General features: G+C 42.5%; 1 protein-coding gene across 1 annotated transcript in view; it reads left to right on the plus strand.

Annotated features, from left to right (window-relative positions):
* The first annotated feature begins 9,893 nt into the window (after positions 1–9,893).
* The window catches only part of LOC136883266 (delta-like protein 1), a 192,803-nt gene continuing 181,405 nt past the window's right edge, over positions 9,894–21,291 (plus strand). The window contains exon 1 of the mRNA XM_067155477.2: positions 9,894–10,020. Coding sequence (XP_067011578.2) covers positions 9,954–10,020 — 67 coding nt within the window. The 5' untranslated portion in view covers positions 9,894–9,953. The remainder of the gene's footprint in view (positions 10,021–21,291) is intronic.

Raw genomic sequence — 21,291 nt, forward strand, 5'->3', positions numbered from 1 at the left:
CCTAGCTATACCGTATGTTCTTTCCATCGTGTGTATCCTTTCTTCTAGAGCGGATTTTTCAAAACCTTTCTTCTTCTTCTGATTATTATTATTATTATTATTATTATTATTATTATTATTATTATTATTATTATTATTATTATTATTTTATCTCTCCCCTTTTTATCGTTCCCTCAATTCTGAGAATCGTGATGTCCGAAGAGGCTTTTGGTCAGTTGTCTCCATTTCTTGTAGTCCTCGACCAGACCGGCTCACACGAACCCCGCAAATTGCCCAAAACTGCTCTTACCGCCAGAGCACGAACTGTTGGCCACTCCCCTCAAGATATCAGTAAGCCATATTTAACAAGCTTCAGTTGCAAGCACTTTTATTCAGAAGCTAACTATAACATCACGATCATGAAAAGGTGTTTAAAGGAAATAAATTATATTAAAACGAGCGTCAGTTCAAAGTACTTTTATTCAGAATTATATTTGTCAGCTAACGATAACATTTAAGATTTGTACGAAACATGCAAGTACTTTAATTCAGAGGATATTTTTAAGCTAATGATAATATTTAAACTTTGCATGAAACACGTTTCAGAAAGTGCAGTCTGTCCATTTCACAATTTTGCCATTGTACAAATTTTTCTGGATGTCGTTCTTTGGTTTCCTTGTCAGTTTTTGGTTCGGAACCAGAGCCGAGACTATTTAGCCGAATGTAAGAGTTTGTTTGTACTTTTCTTTGTTTTGCTAGTGGCTTTACGTAGCACCGACACAGATAGGTCTTATTGCGACGATGGGATAGGAAAGGCCTAGGAGTTGGAAGGAAGCGGCCGTGGCCTTAATTAAAGTACAGTACCAGCATTTGCCTAGTGTGAAAATGGGAAACCACAAAAAACCATCTTCTGGGCTACCGACAATGGCATTCGAACTCACTATCTCCTGGATTTAAGCTCCAAATCTTATACCTTTACTTCCTTATCACGACAAACTTCAACAACCAGAGCATCTTTGCTCACTAAAATTTAGGACTTTCCAGGCCTCTCGAGGCACAGCCTACATTTTACAATTAAAAAATAATTCACTGTCTTACTCTCAACAGTTTAACCACTTAACATAAATGATTGACCTTTACAAGAGTATCGAATACTCATTCTACCGGGGCTTTGTGGGAAGAAAACAACACAGGTTAAAGTTACTGGCCCAAATATCAAAATGATTCGGAGGTGGACACTCGCATTCCTTGAAAATTACCCTTAGAAGTTTAAAACCCTAGTCGGGCAGATATTGCCGAACTTAAGGAATCCTTAGAACTTCCTATTTGTATCCCGGTATTTGAGGAGAAGGAAATTGATGAGGCTCTATCCACTGTCACGGATAATACCACCGAGTTAGCTTTTGTAGTTAGATTTTCTTTTGTTTTTTTTGTTTTTTTTGAAGTAAGCGATCCATCCGCTAAGTGGTGGTGGTGGTGATTATTGTTTTAAGAGGAAGTACAACTAGGCAACCATCCTCTATATAACACTAATCAGAGAGAAAAAATGGAAGGGGTCCGACACTTCGAAAAATGAAGGTATCGGCCAAAGGAAGACAAGGGCCGCGAAGGGCATGAAAATTAAAGACTCCCTAGCCCTCGTAAACCTAATAGCGTCGGGGTCGGAAAAGAACAAGAGTTGACCAAGGGTGGTCGGATAGGATAGATGAAAGTGAGGAGCCTGACACAAGTGGAAGCAATGCCAGGACTCAGCTGAGCGCCCCGTGGTCGACAACCCACGATCCAAAGTTCAGAGCCCCTGAGGCCCATTTTAGTCACCTCTTACGACAGGCAGGGGATACCGTGAGTGTTATTCTACCGCCCCCACCCACAGGGGGAGATCCATCCGCTAATCAACTTAAAAGAGTTCAAGCTAGACTGTTTCACTTCTATAATAGGGCTAGGGACCTATTGCCTCTAAAATTGAAGGAGGATCATGCTAAGGAACCAAGTAATCTATTGGAACACCTTTCTGATAATAATGTTATTTGCTTTACGTCCCACTAACTACTTTTACGGTTTTCGGAGATACCGAGGTGCCGGAATTTTGTCCCGCAAGGGTTCTTTTACGTGCCAGTAAATCTACCGACACGAGGCTGACGTATTTGAGCACCTTCAAATACCACCGGCCTGAGCCAGGATCGAACCTGCCAAGTTGGGGCCAGGAGGCCAGCGTCTCAACCGTCTGAGTCACTCAGCCCGGCAGGAACACCTTTCTGATATGTCGAATAGAGTTAGTCAATTGTTATCGGGGGCGCTAGTGCTAAAGTTGACCCTGTTCAAACAGTAAACTTAGCTGAGGAAGAGAACTCTCTAGTAAGGCTATTGAGAGTAGGAAATCTGTGGCTACTCAAGAAACATCCGTCCCAACGGAAACGGCGTCTGCTCATCCAAGACAACTTCCACCGTTCTTTATGACTAATGCAGTGTTTGAACCTTCTCAATCTCAAATGCCGTCACCTATTATGTCGCTCGGCTTCAGCAGCTTGCCCCACCCCTTAGCCATGTTGCTTAAAGGTATATCAAAGTTCTCCATTAACTCAACTAATGACGTCATTTCGTTTTTAAGATTTTAAGTCGAATTTCAAGACCATGCTTTAGTGTTTGCTCTCTTTCACTCCCAAATACTTCAAATAATTTACCCCTATTCTGTAGGTATATTCTCGTGCAAAATTGTAAACGCAATAGCTGATAGATCGTCAATTGAAGATTTCCATGCCCAGTTTTGGCTAACTTCATTCCGGCTAGAGCTATGTCATCTTTGATCCAGAAGTACTATTTCAGAGCACAGAGGTTGGACGAGAACCTCGCCGACTTTATTCAAGATATAAAGTTTCTTTGCTAGTTGCTTTACGTCGCACCGACACAGATAGGTCTTATGGCGACGAGGGGACAGGATAGGGCTGGGAGTGGGAAGGAAGCGGCCGTGGCCTTAATTAAGGTACAGCCCCAGCATTTGCCTGGTGTGAAAATGGGAAACCACGGAAAACCATTTTCACGGTTGCCGACAGTGGGGTTCGAACCTACTATCTCCCGAATACTGGATACTGGCCGCACTTAAGCGACTGCAGCTATCGAGCTCGGTGACATAAAGTTTTGCACCAGGGCTTTCGCTCTTCATTTCCCAGAAGATCAAATTGTCCAAGCTATAGTAGAAGGAATCTCTCCGCCCTACAGGTCGTACTTATGTTTCGCGTCTCGGCCCCAAACCTTCTCGGAATTAGAGGCAATGTCAGTGTCAACCGAAGGAGTAAGGTACTCTGACACCTTACGAGTCGCCAAAGAGTCCCCTCCGCCATCTAACAGTGCTCGGCCACCACCTTGCTGAACCTTTCCCACTCGGAAGTCTTATGCATGTGGATCAACTGAACACCATAGGAATACGTGTCCCTTGGTAAAATCGAGAGGAACTAGGAACGGAGGTGATCCGTCTCAAGGTTGCTTCAAGTGCGGGTCATTTTCCCATCTTGCTAAGAATTGCTGTTCAAGTAAGAGCATACCATCTTGTTCAACTTCTGGCGCTACTTCCACAAATGCAAGTGATACGAAGTGACTACACATAAGGGACAACATGTTCTCCATAAGAAAGGGTTTCCATAATGGGAGCTAGAACTGGATCTTCTCGTTGATATTTCTCAATCTCACGGAATAGCTTAGGGGCATCCGTCAAAATAGCATTAATACTAGAAGGTATGGGCATGGGGAGAGAAGAACTATGTTCCTATTCACTAGTCTCAACATCACTAGAATACATACGGCTTAGCCCACCAGCAACTACATTTTCTGATCCCCTAATGTGTCGCACATCGAATTGGAATGCTGAGATCCTGATAGCCCATCGGGCGATGCGTCCAGTACGACGAGACCTGCAGTAGCTAATACCCAACTTAAGGCTTGGTTGTCTGTCTCTAATTCGAATTTTACATGTTCCAGATAAAGACGGAACTTCTCCAGGGCAAGCAAGACTGCCAAACCTTCTAATTCATAGATAGAATACTTGGCTTCTTGAGCCTAAAATGTCCTAGACGCATAGGCGATGGGCCGCCTTCCGAGTTCCGTTTCCTGAAGAAGGACAGCAGCAACAGCAGATGAAGAGGCATCAGTTTGGACAAGGCACGCGGTTGTATTCATACATTCCAATCCGTGGCGAGGTACTAGTCATCCTCTCCAGTTGTATCCCCCGACTCAGAGTCTAAAGCTCCAGGACACTGCCCTTGAGGCGGTAGAGGTGGGATCCCTCGCTGAGTCCGAGGGAGAAACCAACCCTGGAGGGTAAACAGAAGAAGCAGAAGCAGAAGAAGAAGAAGAAGAAGAAGAAGAAGAAGAAGAAGAATATATTATGAGTAGAATTATGTAAATAATATAAATTTATAAAGGATGAGTTGTGTGTTTAATAGATAAATTGTTAGTGTAAATTGTACAATACTGTATTTTACGAAAATGTCTTCTTCTCTTGTTAATTTAAAAAACTAGTGCTTGATAATAATGTATTATCGTGTACCATTTGCCACCGTGGTAGACACCTCATTTGCAAATAAAGTGATTTTGATTTGATTTGATGAGTCCTGTTTGGTGTGGATCCCATACGACTGCTCCATATTTCAGGACTGGCCTAGTGAGTGATATATAGCTCAGCGCTCTGTGCCAGTTTTGGAATGTACCGCCTCAATTTACATTTCAAAAACCGCAGTTGCATTGGTCGGATTCGAACCACGACCATGTTGGTGAGAAAAAAAAAGATGATGGCAGTCTCCAGAGAGACTTCCAGTAACAAAAGGAAGAACAAATTGAGAATGATGACGGAGTAAATACGACGTAATTCACGGCTAGTTTCTTTCTTTCAGAACAGTGAGTGTTCTTGTTTGAAGACACGGAAGGCAGTTTCATGGTGTGGTGATTTAAAAGGTCATTAATCTCACTAGTAAGAAGCATGTCTAAGTATTGGTCAGTCAAATAGAGGTCGAGAAGTTCCGCTCGAGTTGATCGAAAAGAACCGTGGAGACACCGATATGGTGAGAAACGAGGAGGGAGTTGACCACAGTTTGCCGCTCAGTATGTGGGCCAGCTGGGAAAAGTAGTGAAAGTAATGGAGGTTACCAGGTTCAGGACATACAGGTTTGTAGACAAGGGTGTGTTAATTGAAGACGGAGACTGGCAAGTTTGGTGCTAGAAATCGGAAAGTCTCGGGTTCAACTACCGGAGAAATCCAACAGGTTGAACGTAGGTCTTCAACTGGTTCTATTCAGTGTACACACAAAGCAACAAACAGCTCCAATAGACGAATAGACCTCTTGGTATATTCAAAGGTCAGCAGATTTTCTTTTTACAATTCTTTACGTTGCACCGACATAGATAGTTCTTATGGCGACGATAAGGTAGGAAAGGCCTGGGAGTGGGAAGGAAGCGGCAGTGGCCTTAATTTAAGGTACAGCCCCTTGCCTGGGGTGAACATGGAAAACCACAGAAAACCATATTCAGGGCTGCCGACAGTGGGGTTCGAACCCACTATCTCCCGGACGCAAGCTCCCAGCTGCGCGCCCTTAACCGCACAGCCCGGTGATCACCAGAAATAAATTCATTATAGACCCAACAATCAGATTGAAAGTGGAAGAAATCAGCCAGAAATAATAATAATAATAATAATAATAATAATAATAATAATAATAATAATAATAATAATAATAATAATAATAATAATAATAATGGTCCGCCACTGTGTTGAAGTGATTAGTGTGATTAGGTTCCATCCCTGGAGGCATGGGTTCGATTCCTGGCTCTGCCACGAAATTTTAAAAGTAGTAAAAGGGCTGGAACGGGTCCACTTAGCCTCGAGAGGTCAAATGAGTAGAGGGGGTTCGATTCCGATCTCAACCATCCTTGAAGTGGTTTTCCGTGGTTTTCTACTTCTCCGGGATGATATCTAACTTAAAGCCACGGTCGCTTCCTTCCCTCTTCCTTGTCTATCCCTTCCGATCTTCCCATCCTACCACAAGCCCCCTGTTCAGCATAGCAGGTGAGGCTTCCTGGGCGAGGTATTGGTCCTCCTGCTCAGTTGTATCTCCGCTCAACCAAAAGCCCCACGCTCCAGGACACTGCCTTTGAGGCGTTAGAGTCAGAGGGAAAAAGCAAATCTGGAAGGTAAGTGGAATAATAACGAACGAACGAACGAACGAACGAACGAACGAACGAAGGAAGTAAAGAAAGAAAGAAAGAAAGAAAGAAAGAAAGAAAGAAAGAAAGAAAGAAAGAAAGAAAGAAAGAAAGATTTTCGAAAAACATTTAATAACAGATTACACAAGAAAAATTAAATAATAATAATAATAATAATAATAATAATAATAATAATAATAATAATAATAATTGTTACGGAAGTATCGTGACTCGCAGATGGATAAGGAGCGTGAGGGTTGAATGGATGGACAAAGAATTAACTAGAGCAGGACTTAACACAACACATTTATAAATTTTACTTCTTTCCTTTTTCTTTTTCAAGTTTAAAATTTGATACCGGTAAGTAGAAAATATGAATGATTAACAACAATATTAATGAGTTCGTCGACTCTAACAATATACGTGACTTAGAAGTCTGAACATCAGGTACAAACACTTGAGAGAATTACAAATGGTTAATTTACATAGAAATGGAAAAGTGCCTCATTGCTCTTGATAGGAACCATATTTTACAAGAGCGTGTTTTGCTTCGATCATTTATACAACATATGAGCCTGTGCTCCAAAGGTACCATAGTCCAGCCTCGCAAAGGCATCAATTTCTTAAGTTCCACCTGACAACCTATCGGTTGTCCTCAATTAAAATATTTACACACCGTTGCCCCGATGTGGGCTTATCTATTGCTCAACAGTTAAAGGGTTCACTGTTCTCAAAGAGAACTAACACCAGAAACACTACACCAATAAATTTACAGTACATAATTGCCCATACTAAGTGGCCTTAGTGTAAAAAGAGGAAGGTTGCACGTGACTGGCCAAAAACGGAAGGCTATGAGGTGAAACACTTGCCCTCTTTATAGAAATAGTTAAAACCTTAAGTGAGCTTTTGGCCCAAACATACAGAGGCTCTATACTACACCAGCGTGACTAAATGAAAAACATTAATGTCCGATAAGTTTTAAGAAATTTAAAGGTTTAGAGAACTTTAATACCGAGCTCGATAGCTGCAGTCGCTTAAGTGCGGCCAGTATCCAGTAATCGGGAGATAGTGGGTTCGAGCCCCACTGTCGGCAGCCCTGAAGATGATTTTCCGTGTTTTCCCATTTTCACACCAGGCAAATGCCGGGCCGGGGCTGTACCTTAATGAAGACCACGGCCGCTTCCTTCCACTTCCTAGGCCTTTCCTATCCCATCGTCGCAATAAGACCTATCTGTGTCGAAACAAATAGCAAAAAAAGAAAAAAGAAAAAAAGAACTTTAGTCACCCCACGCCAAGTTGAATGGGAACCGACAGAGGGTAATCACTCTTTGTTCCGTTTCAGATGACATATTTCCCAGTAGGGAATGGAACAGAGTCCTTTACTTTCCAAAAATTCTACATTTAAACCACCAAAATGAGAAATTTACATTAAATATAAGAGGTTGAAGGGGCTACCTGGCCGAAGCGGTAAAGGCGTTCTCGGTTCACCCGGAAGGGTTCGAATCCCCGTCAGGAAGTCGTAAAATTTAAGAAACGAGATTTTCACTTCCGGAGGTGCACATGGCCCTGAGGTGCACTCAGCCTACACCAAAATGAGTACCAGGTTAATTCCTGGGGGCAAAGGCGGCCGGGCGTAGAGCTAACCAGTCTACCCATCACGTGCCTAGGTTACGAATGGTGGAAGCCTTTATCTTCCACCCCTCCAAGGAGATGACTTTTGATAAGAGTTTGAAACCTTCCCCTTACACTGTCCGCAGAAGCTATCACATGTGTAAGAAAATTCTGCCATTATCTTGAGTCGCTGGACCTTCCACACGCAAGCCGCGCCCCTGCCTCCCTTTGGACACTCCGCACTCAAATCACTGGAGCAATTCAGACAATACGGCCCTTCTTTTATAGTACTTTTAAGGGAATCTTCAAGAACTCCCAACTGATAGGCTCGATACCTATACACACACCCGGTTTTAATTAGCGAAAGAAGATATACAAAAATCTGATAGGTTAATTACAATTGAGGAGGAACCAGCTGCAGTGTTGACAACTTCGGTACATTAAAAAACCTAAGAACCACACTAATAAACATCGAAAATACATATTCCTTTATGAAATAATTCGAGTTTCTCCCGCTAGAGGGAACAATTAAACCGATGATAGAAACATCTAATAGCTGAAGACCAAAGCATCTTGTAGTACACCAGTTCAAGTTTGTTGACATAGATGGCCTTATAGAAGGCGCGCAGTTTGACTGGCCGCTACAATAATAATAATAATAATAATAATAATAATAATAATAATAATAATAATAATAATAATAATAATAATAATAATAATAATAATAATAGCCGCCCCTGTGGTGTAGTGGTTAGCGTGATTAGCTGCCACCCCCGGAGGTCCGGGTTCGATTCCCGGCTCTGCCACGAAAATTTGAAAAGTGGTACGAGGGCTGGAACGGGGTCCACTCAGCCTCGGGAGGTCAACTGAGTAGAGGTGGGTTCGATTCCCACCTCAGCCATCCTCGAAGTGGTTTTCCGTGGTTTCCCACTTCTCCTCCAGGCGAATGCCGGGATGGTACCTAACCTAAGGCCACGGCCGCTCTCTTCCCTCTTCCTTGCCTATCCCTCCCCATCTTCCCATCCCTCCACAAGGCCCCTGTTCAATATAGCAGGTGAGGCCGCCTGGGCGAGGTACTGGTCATACTCCCCAGTTGTATCCCCGACCAAGAGTCTGAAGTACACTGCCCTTGAGGCGGTAGAGGTGGGATCCCTCGCTAAGTCCGAGGGAAAAACCGAACCTGGAGGGTAAACAGATGAATAATAATAATAATAATAATAATAATAATAATAATAATAATAATAATAATAATAATAATAAAAGGTAAGGGTGCATTCTGCCCGAAGGCAGATCCGAACCTCCGCAGAGGTGTGTCTGAGTCTGAGCCGGAGTTTACGTACGGTGGAGTGGCCAGTTATTTTCCGCTCCTCCATTCCCTTACCCACCACCAACTGCGCGTGGCAACGCATCCAAATCTTGACCACACCCAATGTTGCTTAACTTCGGAGATCTCACGGGATCCGGTGTTTCAACACGGTTACGGCCGTTGGAATAATAATAATAATAATAATAATAATAATAATAATAATAATAATAATAATAATAATAATAATAATAATAATAATAATAATAAGAGAGTGGATTTAGAAAGGGCACATCTTGCTCAGAACAGATATTTAATCCCGAAGTCCATAATCCGTCACATTGACACAGGCCACTATTGCTCAATGCTAGAGCAACCGACGCGAAAATGAGAGTTTATCTGAAAGAGGAAATTAAATTTTATTTTTCAGGTATAAAATTAAATGTTTTCTAAAAAAGATATAATTTCATTTTGTTTAATCTGAATTCGTTTCGACACACTGAAGGACCTCACAGTTTTAGATTTGCGGTAATATGAAGAGGGTGGATATAGTTTATGTGTTAACTCGCGGTTGGTATTAAGGGGGAAAACGCAGATTCTACCATAAAGCAAGTTTGTCAGACCTGGTATAGTTGGATATTTGCCTTATATATCGCCTTACCGTAGTTCTTCTTGGCACGATTTTATAAGACATGGAAGAATTATATCATAACTAAGAAATTCAAATACAGCGTTCAAATATACACACTTATTAAGCTATAAAGATAACAGACACGACGTATTCTCTTGTTTGTTATGATCTTAGCTTGAACTGCAAGGTGTGTCTCAGACGTCATGAGCTCTCACATGCGTACGGCGTCTAACACCAGGGATGCGCCTTGCTGTTGTGCTTCTGCTCGTCTTCAGCCCTGGCGGTCTGTATAGAGAGCCAGGCGTCGGTAAGTACATTGAAAAACCTATTAAAGGCCAAGCCCAACATTAGAATTATTTCCACATTAAAATTAATTAATTCCAATTCACATACCTGTGAAATAAGCGAATGTAGTATTTGAAACGCTTGGTTAGATCATACCATACCATACCATACGATAGCATACCGTACCATACCATACCATACCATGTCGGAGTACTGCTGCCTGATGAAAGAGGCGCCTCCCGCCCCCTGCTTGACACAGGCACACACACACACACACACACACACACACACACACACACACACACACACACACACACACACACACACACACACACACACACACACACACACACACACACACACACACACACACACACACACACACACACACACACACACACACACACACACACACACACACACACACACACACACACACACACACACACACACACACACACACACACACAGAGTTAGACGACGATCAAATGGCCAAGAGACGAGAAAATCTGCTGTTTATAAACCCTCGGGGAAAGTTCGAGACCTTTCACGAATAAAACAGCCACACCCTCACAATTTTATTGGTGGATGAAAAGTTTACACTCAATATCGAAGAAGAAATACGGGATTGGTTGAAAATTAATTCCAGAAATTCTTGATTGGCTACATTCAAAACTGGCGGAAAGAAAAGATAAATATTGCCAAACTAAAGATGAATGAACAAAATTTAGTAACGAAAAACTTATGAATACAAAATTTCTTCAAAAAAGTTCTTTCACTTCGCACCAGGGTGCATGATCATAGTTTTTTTAGCGGTGACATCTATGAAAGAATGTCCAAACTTCTTCATAAATGGAAAACAAAACAAGTTGAATTTCACACAGTACAGGAAACTTCACAATAACAAAATTTTAGTGGTGCCATCTTCAGAGAAAATTTATAAGTTGGTTCAGTTTCAAGTTCAGTGTTTCTCCTGTAGAGGAGTTCTTTAAGGAGCAAGTTTTAAATGTGCGGCGTAGAGGTGTACCTCCCGGTACAGAAATGTTTGAAACGCTTAGTTAGATCTAATTTTCTTGAAGATCAAGAACTTTTTTTAAAAAATAGCGATTATAGCTTGGTGTGGACATAGGAAAGCACATAAAACTATTTTAAGGGCTACTAATAGCAGTGTTCGAACCCACCATCCCGAATGCAAGCTTTTTGGTACCCGGTAATATCGCGTCGCCAACCGGCACGGTTCAAGAATTTAATTTATAATTAAGTATTATACAATTTTGGTAAATACATTTTGGTTACAACTAGCCTATTCGTTGACAGCAATAAATAAACTTTATTTTATTCCTTAAGAAGCAATATATTAATACATAAATGTGCTTACGAGGACCTGTATTGTGTGAATTTTCTGTTATGTCTCAATAACTCACTGTGCCTAAGAATTAATCGAGATTCAAGTTACAGGCGTAGTTAAGAAACATACACCGAACAAGTGGCTGTGCGGTTTGGTTACGAATCTATCAGGTTGCATTTGGAAGATAGTGGGCTCGAATCCTACGATCGGCAGCTCTAAATATGATTTTCCGTGGTTTCCTATTTTCAAAGCTGGGACTGTACCTTAATCAAAGACACGGTCGTTTCCTTCCCACTCTTAGCCCTTTCCTATCCCATCGTCACCATAAGAACTATCTGTGTCGTTGCGACTTGAAACAGACTGTAAAAAGGGGGAAAAAAGAAATATATAGGGTGGCCAAAAAGTTCGTTAACATTTGACGAGGCAATACTTCACACGGAATATTGGAAGTGGGGAGGTAATAATTGACTCACATGATTGGCATGACATGGGGTTTTATTGGCACCAAAATAAAGTACACAACATGACCAACAGATGGCGCTGGACAGCAACACGTCAGATACAAATGGCCACAAATGCTTGACATGACATGGAGTTTTATTGACACCAACAACGAGTGCACAAACAGGCCAACAGATGGCGCTGGAGAACAACACGTGAGTGACGTCGCATGAAACCCGTGTTCGATATAAAAAGAACCTATCGTGAGAGAGGCCGTCAGATGCGCCTGTAATTGCTGTATGCCATGCTTGGCCTCAGCGGTCCCCTGACCTCAATCAGTGTGATTATTGGTTGTTGGGTTACCTGAAGTCCCAAGTCTACCGCGATCATCCGACCTCATTAGGGATGCTAAAATATGACATCCGACGGCAATTTCTCACCATACTTACAGATATGCTGTACAGTGCTCTTCACAACGTTGTCGCTCGACTACAGATACTGTTGATAAATGACGGCCGACATGTTGAACATGTGTTATAAAAGACATCGTATTTGCTAAACCTCGATTGTTATGATAATTATTGCTTGTATATCGTATAAAGCGCCATCTGTTGGTTATTTTGTGTACTTTATTTTGGTGTCAATAAAACCCCGTGCCATGCCAATCATGTGTGTAAATTATTACCTCTCTACCCCCAATATTCCGTGAAGCATTGCCTCGTTAAATGTTAACGAACTTTTGGGTGATCCTGTACAAATCTGTCTTAATTTCTGTTAACTGGGTAGTGTCTGTTTTGAGGGCAATGTTTAGAGGAAGAACTTATTTCTTCATGAAACTATTTATATGATATCTCTAAAGTACAAGGAGGATATATTAGAAGCTTTAAGGTAAACGACCTTATCTGACGAATAACGAAACGTATTGATGCTAAACTTCGTTCACAGGCGTAGTAATGGTTGGAGAACAGATGCACTCGATGTAAAACGCCTTTAGACGCAATGGTGAGTTCAATGTGGGACCGGATACCTTGACATGTAGGGATATTTACAGACATTGGACATTTCTTGGGTAATGGTTTTTTTTCAGGGAAACATCCGTATTGTTGGAATGTTGATTAGTCTTCCGTTCAACAACACCTCACACGTTTTAATCCGGAGGATTCAGATCTGGCAAGTTGGGTGGCCACATGTTAGGTGTGATGTGGTCGTGCAGGCCATCCAATGTTGTGTCGTCACAGATTTTTGCACTGGAGCAGAGTGCTGGTGAAAAACATACAACATTCCTTTGAATGCACTATTTATCCAGAAATGTCTTGCTCCTTGGCTGAATGGTCCGCGTAGTCGCCTTCAGTTCCGAGGGCCTCGAGTCTGATTCCCGGCTGGGTCGGAGATTTTAACCGTAAATGGATAATTCACCTGGCTCGGGGGCTAGGTGTTTGTGCCGTCGGCAACATCCTTGCAACACTACCATCCACAATAATAACCGAGTGACTTGGACGTGCGGTTAGGGTTGCGTAGGTCTAACCTTGAATTCGGGAGGTAGTGGTTTCGAACCCCACAGTCGGCAGCGCCGAGGATGGTTTTCCGTGGTGTCTCATTTTCACTCCGGGAAAATGTTGGGACTGTACCTTAATTAGGGCCACGGCCTTTTCTTCCCTCTCCTAGCCCTTTCCTATCCCATCGTTTCCATAAGACATATCTGTGTCGGTGCGACGTAAAGCAAATGGTAAAAATTGCAAAAAAAAAAATAAAAAATAAAAATAAAATAAAATACATGGCACATGCCACCCACTCTCTTACAAGGGCTGAACCAGGCTAACAATAGCTACATTAAATTTTATACTATCCAGCAGTTGAGAAATGTCTCCAGCACCTCTGTACTTCCCGCAGCATTGGCACGGTGTGATGCTCGTTGGCTACTCACCACACCAAATCCATCACAATTGCAGGAAACTTGACGTTTGTAACACGCAGACATAACAAGGATCCTCACATAACTTCTAGGCATTTTTCGTGTTCATCGTTTTTTTTTTCGAATTTTATCACGGAAATAACAAGAGCACCCCAACTTATATACAGAATGAATTGAAATTTGTGCACTCGGGCGTCGCAGTGCGACTCCTCACATGGCAGCAATAAAAATTGTCTCTCACAAAAGTTCGTCCTGCGAGTATATCCGGCAGGAAAAGGACGTAGAAGAGTGGCAATCTAGCAACACTGTAACCACATGTAGGGTCTCTGTCAGCATGTAGTCGTCGTGGATGGAGTTTTCGGTTAGCAATCAGGAGGTCGAGGGATCAATCCTGGGTTGAGGCGTATGTTTCTTATTTTGTAAATGTAGTCCAGGTGGTATGGTATCTGGCATCTTAATCGTCAACAGCGTTTGCAGCGGGTCCTCTAGAAACCATTTGCACTTAGATACTACGATCCTAGAAATGGACGAACAATCGTTTTCATTGATCAGCTTTAAAAACGCATTTTCCACGTCATGGCCGTGATGTATAATATTATTTTTACATCGTTATGCCCTACTTAGGAGCTCGATTGAACCAGCTTAGCTGATGTGTTGGCCTTCTCCTCCCCAAATCTCTACATCCTCTCGGTGAGCTTCTTCCTTCGTTCTTCTATCCAAGGTATAGTGGCTGTGGTGTTAGGTTTGTCTTCAAACTGGTGATTGTCGATTTTGGTTCTGAATTTACATCTGTCCTGTATGCTGTCTTCCGAGATGTTGATTTCCTGGCGATCTGCTTCGTTTTCACGAAGCCAGCTTTTCTTCGTTTTAGACGAAAGGGCCAGGTTGAGAATTCTTTTGCTTAGTCTGTTACTGTTCATTCTGATGTGTCCATAAAATTTCAGTCGTCTTTTCCGAAAAGTGTGAGATATTTTTTTCAGAATGACAATATATTTCCTGGGATGATTTTTTCCTCCGTATTCCCTCTATACAAACTGGGGCAAAAATTTTTCTTTAAATTTTCCTTTTCTGCTTCTGTATGTCTTTGGTTAGTGACTCGCCACCAATGATTAAGGTTTCTGAAGCATGTAACAAAACGGTTCATATGATATGCAGGAGTGGTGGCAGAGTTTCCGCCACAGACCAACTGACCTATGAGCAACCAGGCTTTTGGATTCTGGGGAGCCTGGACGACCACGAAAACATGGGAGAGAGTCGGAGCTCTCTGGTAAACTATCGCACGAAACCCCCGCGACAAGTGGGAAGAATGAAATACCAAAAAAGAGCAGGTACCAAGTGGACGGAAGAAAGAAGAGGATTTTTAGTCAACAGATGAAAGCATCCTGGATCCTCCGCAAACGAAATAATCAATAAAGCTTCGTGTGTTCCGAAAGGGACCATTCACGCATAATAATAATAATAATAATAATAATAAATTTCGTGTGGCTATTTCTAGCCGAGTGCAGCCCTTGTAAGGCAGACCCTCCGATGAGGGTAGGCGGCATCTGCCATGTGTAGGTAACTGCGTGTTATTGTGGTGAAGGATAGTGTTGTGTGTGGTGTGTGAGTTGCAGGGATGTTGAGGACATCACAAACACCCAGCCCCCGGGCCATTGGAATTAACCAATTAAGGTTAAAATCCCCGACCCGGCCGGGAATCGAACCCGGGACCCTCTGAACCGAAGGCCAGTACGCTGACCATTCAGCCAACGAGTCGGACATAATAATAATAATAATAATAATAATAATAATAATAATAATAATAATAATAATAATAATAATAATAATAATAATAATAATAATAATAATAATAATAATAATATATTTTTGTTAACTGAAATGTAGTCTCTATTTTCTGCAGTTGCGATTCAAGAGATTTCGTTTCATTACAATTTTTAGTAATCCATTTGCCTAAATATTTAAAATTCTTTCACTGGAGAGATGTTGGAGCCAATTTAGTGTTCAGTTAGGGCAGTTTTGATGCCTGCCATAAATTTTATTTTTTCAAATGAAATTTGTAACCCAATTTTGGCTGCTTGTTCTTGCAGGTGTTCAAGTTGGTCTTGTAAATCCTAATGTCTTAGGTAATTAGTGTCATGTCGTCTGCAAATGTTAAACAGTCCAATTCTATGCCTTTATGTTTTGGTCCGATTCTCTTCCAAAGTTTTCAAGCGCACAATTGAGTGGCCAAAAGTCACGGGAAGGGGTGTCCCATTAGAAAATGTGCCGTGTATGACCCATGAGCGTTGCGGTTAGCTGCGGCGTAGCTGAGCATTCTGTAACAGACACCAGTGTCGTGAAGATGGCAACAAGTCGCGAGTTAACCGACTTTGAACGTGGGATGATCATCTGCGCACGGCGCATGGATCATAGCATTGCGGAGATTGCACGCGAATTAGGCTCTCCGAGATCAACAGTGTCGAGGGTGGATCTTCAACATCGCAGAGGGAATGTTACCACCCACGTAAACCGCCGCACGGGAAGACCACAGCTGTTTAACGAAGGGACATCACGTCATCTCCACAGAACCGTACTGGGCGCTCGACGGGCTCTTCTGAGTCGGATCACCACCCAGTTGAATGTTGGGCGTCAGGTACCCATTTCTATCAGGACTGTAAGGAGGCTGATGCACCGCATAGGCCGACGACCAACTCGTGCCCCTTTGCTGACACCTCGATGCAGAGCTCAACGAAGTGCATGGGCCCGCGGCCATCAGCAATGGACTTTGGAACAATGGCGAATTCCGATGAATTCCGGTTCCAGTTGTATCGAGCTGATGGGCGCGTGAGAGTATGGCGTATGCGCCATGAAGCTATGGACCTTGCGTGTCAACAAGGTTATGTCCAGGCGGGAGGTGGCTCAGTTCTGATATGGGCGGCCTTCTCTTGGTCAAAATTAGGCCCCATTTTCCGGATGCAGGGAGCACTGACAGGTACATTTTACGTGGACATTCTTTGAGACAATCTACATCCATTTCTGGCTCTAGAGTACCCTGATGGAAACGCCATGTTTCAGCAGAAAAATGCGCCGTGTCACCGCTCTGTGGTGGCACGCAGGTGCTTGGAGGAGCACTCCAATGAATTTACGACAATGAATTGGCCGACAATGTTACCAAATATTAATCCAATCGAGAATTTGTGTAGTTGATGAACCCCGCATCAACTACACAAAACGAATAGTGGGTAGCAGTGCAAGATACGAGGTTCCAGATCCCTCCAGAACGATTTCAACACCTTGTGGAATCGATACCTCGCCTCATTGCTGCCGTTTTGAGGGCTCGCGGAGGAGTAATTCGTTATTAACATCACATTAGGTGTCCGACTCGTTGGCTGAACGGTCAGCGTACTGGCCTTCGGTTTAGAGGGTCCCGGGTTCGATTCCCGGCCGGGTCGGGGATTTTAACCTTAATTGGTTAATTCCAATGGCACGGGGGCTGGGTGTATGTGCTGTCTTCATCATCATTTCATCCTCATCACGACGCGCAGGTCACCTACGGGTGTCGAATAGAAAGACCTGCACCTGGCGAGCCGAACTTGTCTTCGGACACTCCCTGCACTAAAAGCCATAAGCCATTTCATTTTTCATCACATTAGGTGTCCTCCCATGACTTTCGGCAACTCATTGTACATTTTCTTGTCGTACTCCTGTATCTATTGGAAATTCTGTGTTCACTTCTCCCATAAATTTTACTTCAGATTTGGTCCTTACGAGTGTTATTTATTATTACTATTTTCAGTGCAATACAAACCCAAGCTAAGTGGGGCAGCAAACCAAACGAAATGAAATTATTCTCTAACGAGCCACCGGAGACCATGGGTCCCTAAAAAGAAATTGCGTATGGCTTTTAGTGCCGGGAGTGTCCGAGGACATGTTCGGCTCGCCAGGTGCAGGTTTTTGATTTGACACCCGTAGGCGACCTGCGCGTCATGAAGAGTATGAACTGATGATGAAGACGACATGTACACCCAGCCCCCGTGCCAGAGAAATTAAGCAATGATTGTTGAAATTCCCGACCCTGGCGGGAATCGAACCCGGGACCCCTGAGACCAAAGGCCAACACGCTAACCATTTAGCCATGGAGTTGGACACCACGGGTCCCTTATACCAATATACTCGAAAGGAATCCCTGAACAACCTCCAAAAGTTTGTCGGTGGAGTTCGGGTTCACAATGTGGGTGAAGTCAATCAACGTTGAGACACGCTACTCAACAGAACAACCAGTCCATTATTATCGAGATATCTTCCGCACATCCTGTTTTGATTATCGCCTTCCACTGTGCGTTACACTTCAGAGACTGCATTAAGATACGCAATAAAACGCAGTACAATAGCAAACAGCAGGCTGTAACTTACTTTTAATGTGAGTGCAATAGTTCTAAAAGTTCTTGTCTTTTACAATCAACTAGAAAATATGTGTGTTACTCTCTGTGGTTCTATTTGGGCCACAAGATCCACCCTCCCTTGCAGAAGGCCTGCTTTCTAGAGGAGCACACACAGCCTGTTGATGTCACGAGAGATAACAACTAGGTCACCCGCATGACAGCGTGAGCGTGTCTGTCTTCTGAGTGGGTGGCAGAGTAATTATTTCTGCAGAAGACAAAAAAGGAGTCTGTATCTTTGTAGATGAAACAAGATTAATAAATTAAATTCTGCGTAAATAAGCTACAGGATGTATTAAATTGGTAATCAGCTAATTAAAAAATCTTCAAAGCTGTTATCAGCCCGAATGGAAACAACATTGAAAGCGTGTCACTGTTCAAGTATCTAGGATGTTGACTAATACAAGCATTTTTATATAACTGTTAGGTTTCTCAGTACGGCGAAACTAATTTTTGATTTTTTAAACTATCTGAAAGAGAAAAAAAGGTAGTATTTTACTGGAAAAAGAACATCATCAGATTCTTTCAAATCACACTCAAATATTTATAAATATTTATGTTCTTTTCTGTTTAAATAATTAAGGACTAGAAATCTGCAAATCATCTTAATGAAGTCCTGCCCCTGTCGTGCAGTGGTTAATGTGATTAGCTGCGAACCCCGCCCGGCCGGGTTCGATTTCTGGCTCTGCCACGAACTTTAAAAAATGGTACCGGGGCTCGAACGGAGTCCACTCAGCCTCGGGTGGTCAACTGAGTAGAAGAGGTGTTCGATTCCCAACTCAGCAATACTCGAAGTGGTTTTCCTTGGTTTCTCACTTCTCCTCCAGGCAAATGCCGGAATGGTATCTAACTTAGGGCCACGGCCACTTCCTTCCCTCTCCCTTGTCTATCCCTTCCAATCTTCCAATCCCCCGCAAGGCCCCTGCTCATCACACCAGGTGAGGACGCCTGGTATTGGTCCTCCTTTCCTTTTTTATCCCCCGACCCAAAGTCTCACACTCCAGGACACTGCCCTTGAGGCGGTAGATGTGGGAACCTTCGCTGAGTCCGAGGGAAAAACCAAACCTGCTTGGTAAACGGATTAAGAAAAAATAAATAAATAAATAAATAAATAAATAAATAAATAAATAAATAAATAAATAAATAAATAAATAAATAAATAAATAAATAAATAAATAAATAAATAAATAAATAAATAAATAAATAAATAAATAAATAAATAAATAAAATAATAAAAACAATAATAATACTTTCGTGTGGGTATTTTAGCCTGGCGCAGCCTTTGTAAGACAGACCCTCCGACGGAGGTGCGTGGTATCTGCCGTGAGTAGGAAACTGCGTTTAACTGTAGTGAAGGATTGTGTTGAGTGAGTTGCAGGGATATTTCGGACGGTACAAACACCCAGTTCCCGGGCAAAGGGAATTAACCTTTTAAGGTTAAATTTTCCGGCCCGGTCGGGAATCGAACCCGGGCCCCTCTGAACCGGAGAGCAATATGATGACCATTCAGACAAGGAGCCGGACACAGGGCAGATAAAGAGTTCCGATAAATCGAAGGATGGATGAGTAAATCCACAAAAGAATGGAAATGCTGATGAATTGTGAAGAAATGAAAAAACATTCCAGACCTCGAAAATATAATATTAATTTTATTATTATTATCATCATCCAGCCTTGTGTTGGAGAAGTAGCGTGCCTGTCTCTTATTTTAAAGCCCTGGGTTCGTTTTCCGGCCAATTCAAGGATTCTAATTCTGGACTGAGGAGTAGAAAGATCTTCATTTAATACGAGATTTTCTCAATCTCATAGTTACAGGAAGAAAGCACACAGTGAGGAGATGACGCTACCGACCGAGTATAAATAGACGAACACTGGTTGTCTTGGTTACAGTGGTGTCCGGAAATTGACGACGCTAATAGACCACCAGTCCGAAAATATATCCGTGTTAAAAGAAGAAAAATCTTGCGTGCAATATGATGTCGATTCTGCATGCCGTGCAGTGTGGTGTGTAGACTAGGGATTTTTATGCAATAATAGGTTAGAACAGGGCCTCTCAAACGCCCAAAATCTCACGCGTGCAAACCGAGATGCAGAAGTTCTGTGCACCGTGCATCAGTCCAATTCGGCTCTGTTCGGACCAGCCTTTTGTCTCGGCGCGACTCGGCAAAGCTCGGCTCAACTCTGCTCGGGTGATGGAGCGCTGAAGAGCAAGCGAGGAAGGGGAAAATGGTGGAGCGAGCGAGACAGGCATAGGGGAAGAGAGAGACAACGCTATTGCTCAAAATGGAGGAGTGGGTGTCTGAACTCTGGTCACGATAGCCAAGTCGTCGTTTGCATCTTTCGTCGCGCAATGCACCGGTGCATGCATCCTGAGAGGCCCTGGGTGAGAATGCAAATTTATTGAATCGGATAACAAGTATAGTCTACCTTGCACAACGATTATGTTATGAGTCTTGAATAAACTTTAGGGGTACGGCCCATTTTTGCTACATTACGGAAGAACGAGCTAGACGACACCTTTTTAATAACCAATTTAATTTGCATTCTGACCTATTATTGCCTAAAAATTAAAGTCTAGTGATGTGTTACTGGTGCTGGTTTACGGTGTCGAAGGATGGGCACTAAAAGCTTCGTCAGTGAACCGTCTACAAGCCTATGAAATGTGGATTGTATCCCAGAATGTAGAAAATATCTTGGGGGGACCGAGTTACCGATGAGGAGGTGCTTCATCATGCCGGGAGTTTAAGCGGCCTAGTTCGGTGAAATCTTCATAAATAACAAATAAAGTCTTAAACAACTAGGGAGATGTGTAGTGAAGATGTGCATTCCCCTTTTACGGTCGGTCGAACGACGGTAGTCATGTAGTGCAGGGACCAGGAAGTGTGAAACGATAGAAAAATCTAACTTCCGATATTTAGTATCAGATCTTAGAAACTGAGAGAGGAACTTCATTGAATGTTCTTTTGATATATTCAGAATAAATTCATCATTATTTGGGTAGAATATGAAGCTTCTATGTTTAATATTTTGTGTCAGAAAGAACATTATAAAACTGATATTTTTAAAAAATATTGCAAGAATTCCTTTAACTGATGTACCTTATTTTCTGGGAAAATTCTTAAACCAGACCCATGAAACTGCATGCATAACACATAAATCTTTTCTGAGGGGCTG

The sequence above is a fragment of the Anabrus simplex genome, chromosome 11 (genome assembly GCF_040414725.1).
Source record: "Anabrus simplex isolate iqAnaSimp1 chromosome 11, ASM4041472v1, whole genome shotgun sequence".
Taxonomy (NCBI): Eukaryota; Metazoa; Arthropoda; class Insecta; order Orthoptera; family Tettigoniidae; genus Anabrus; species Anabrus simplex.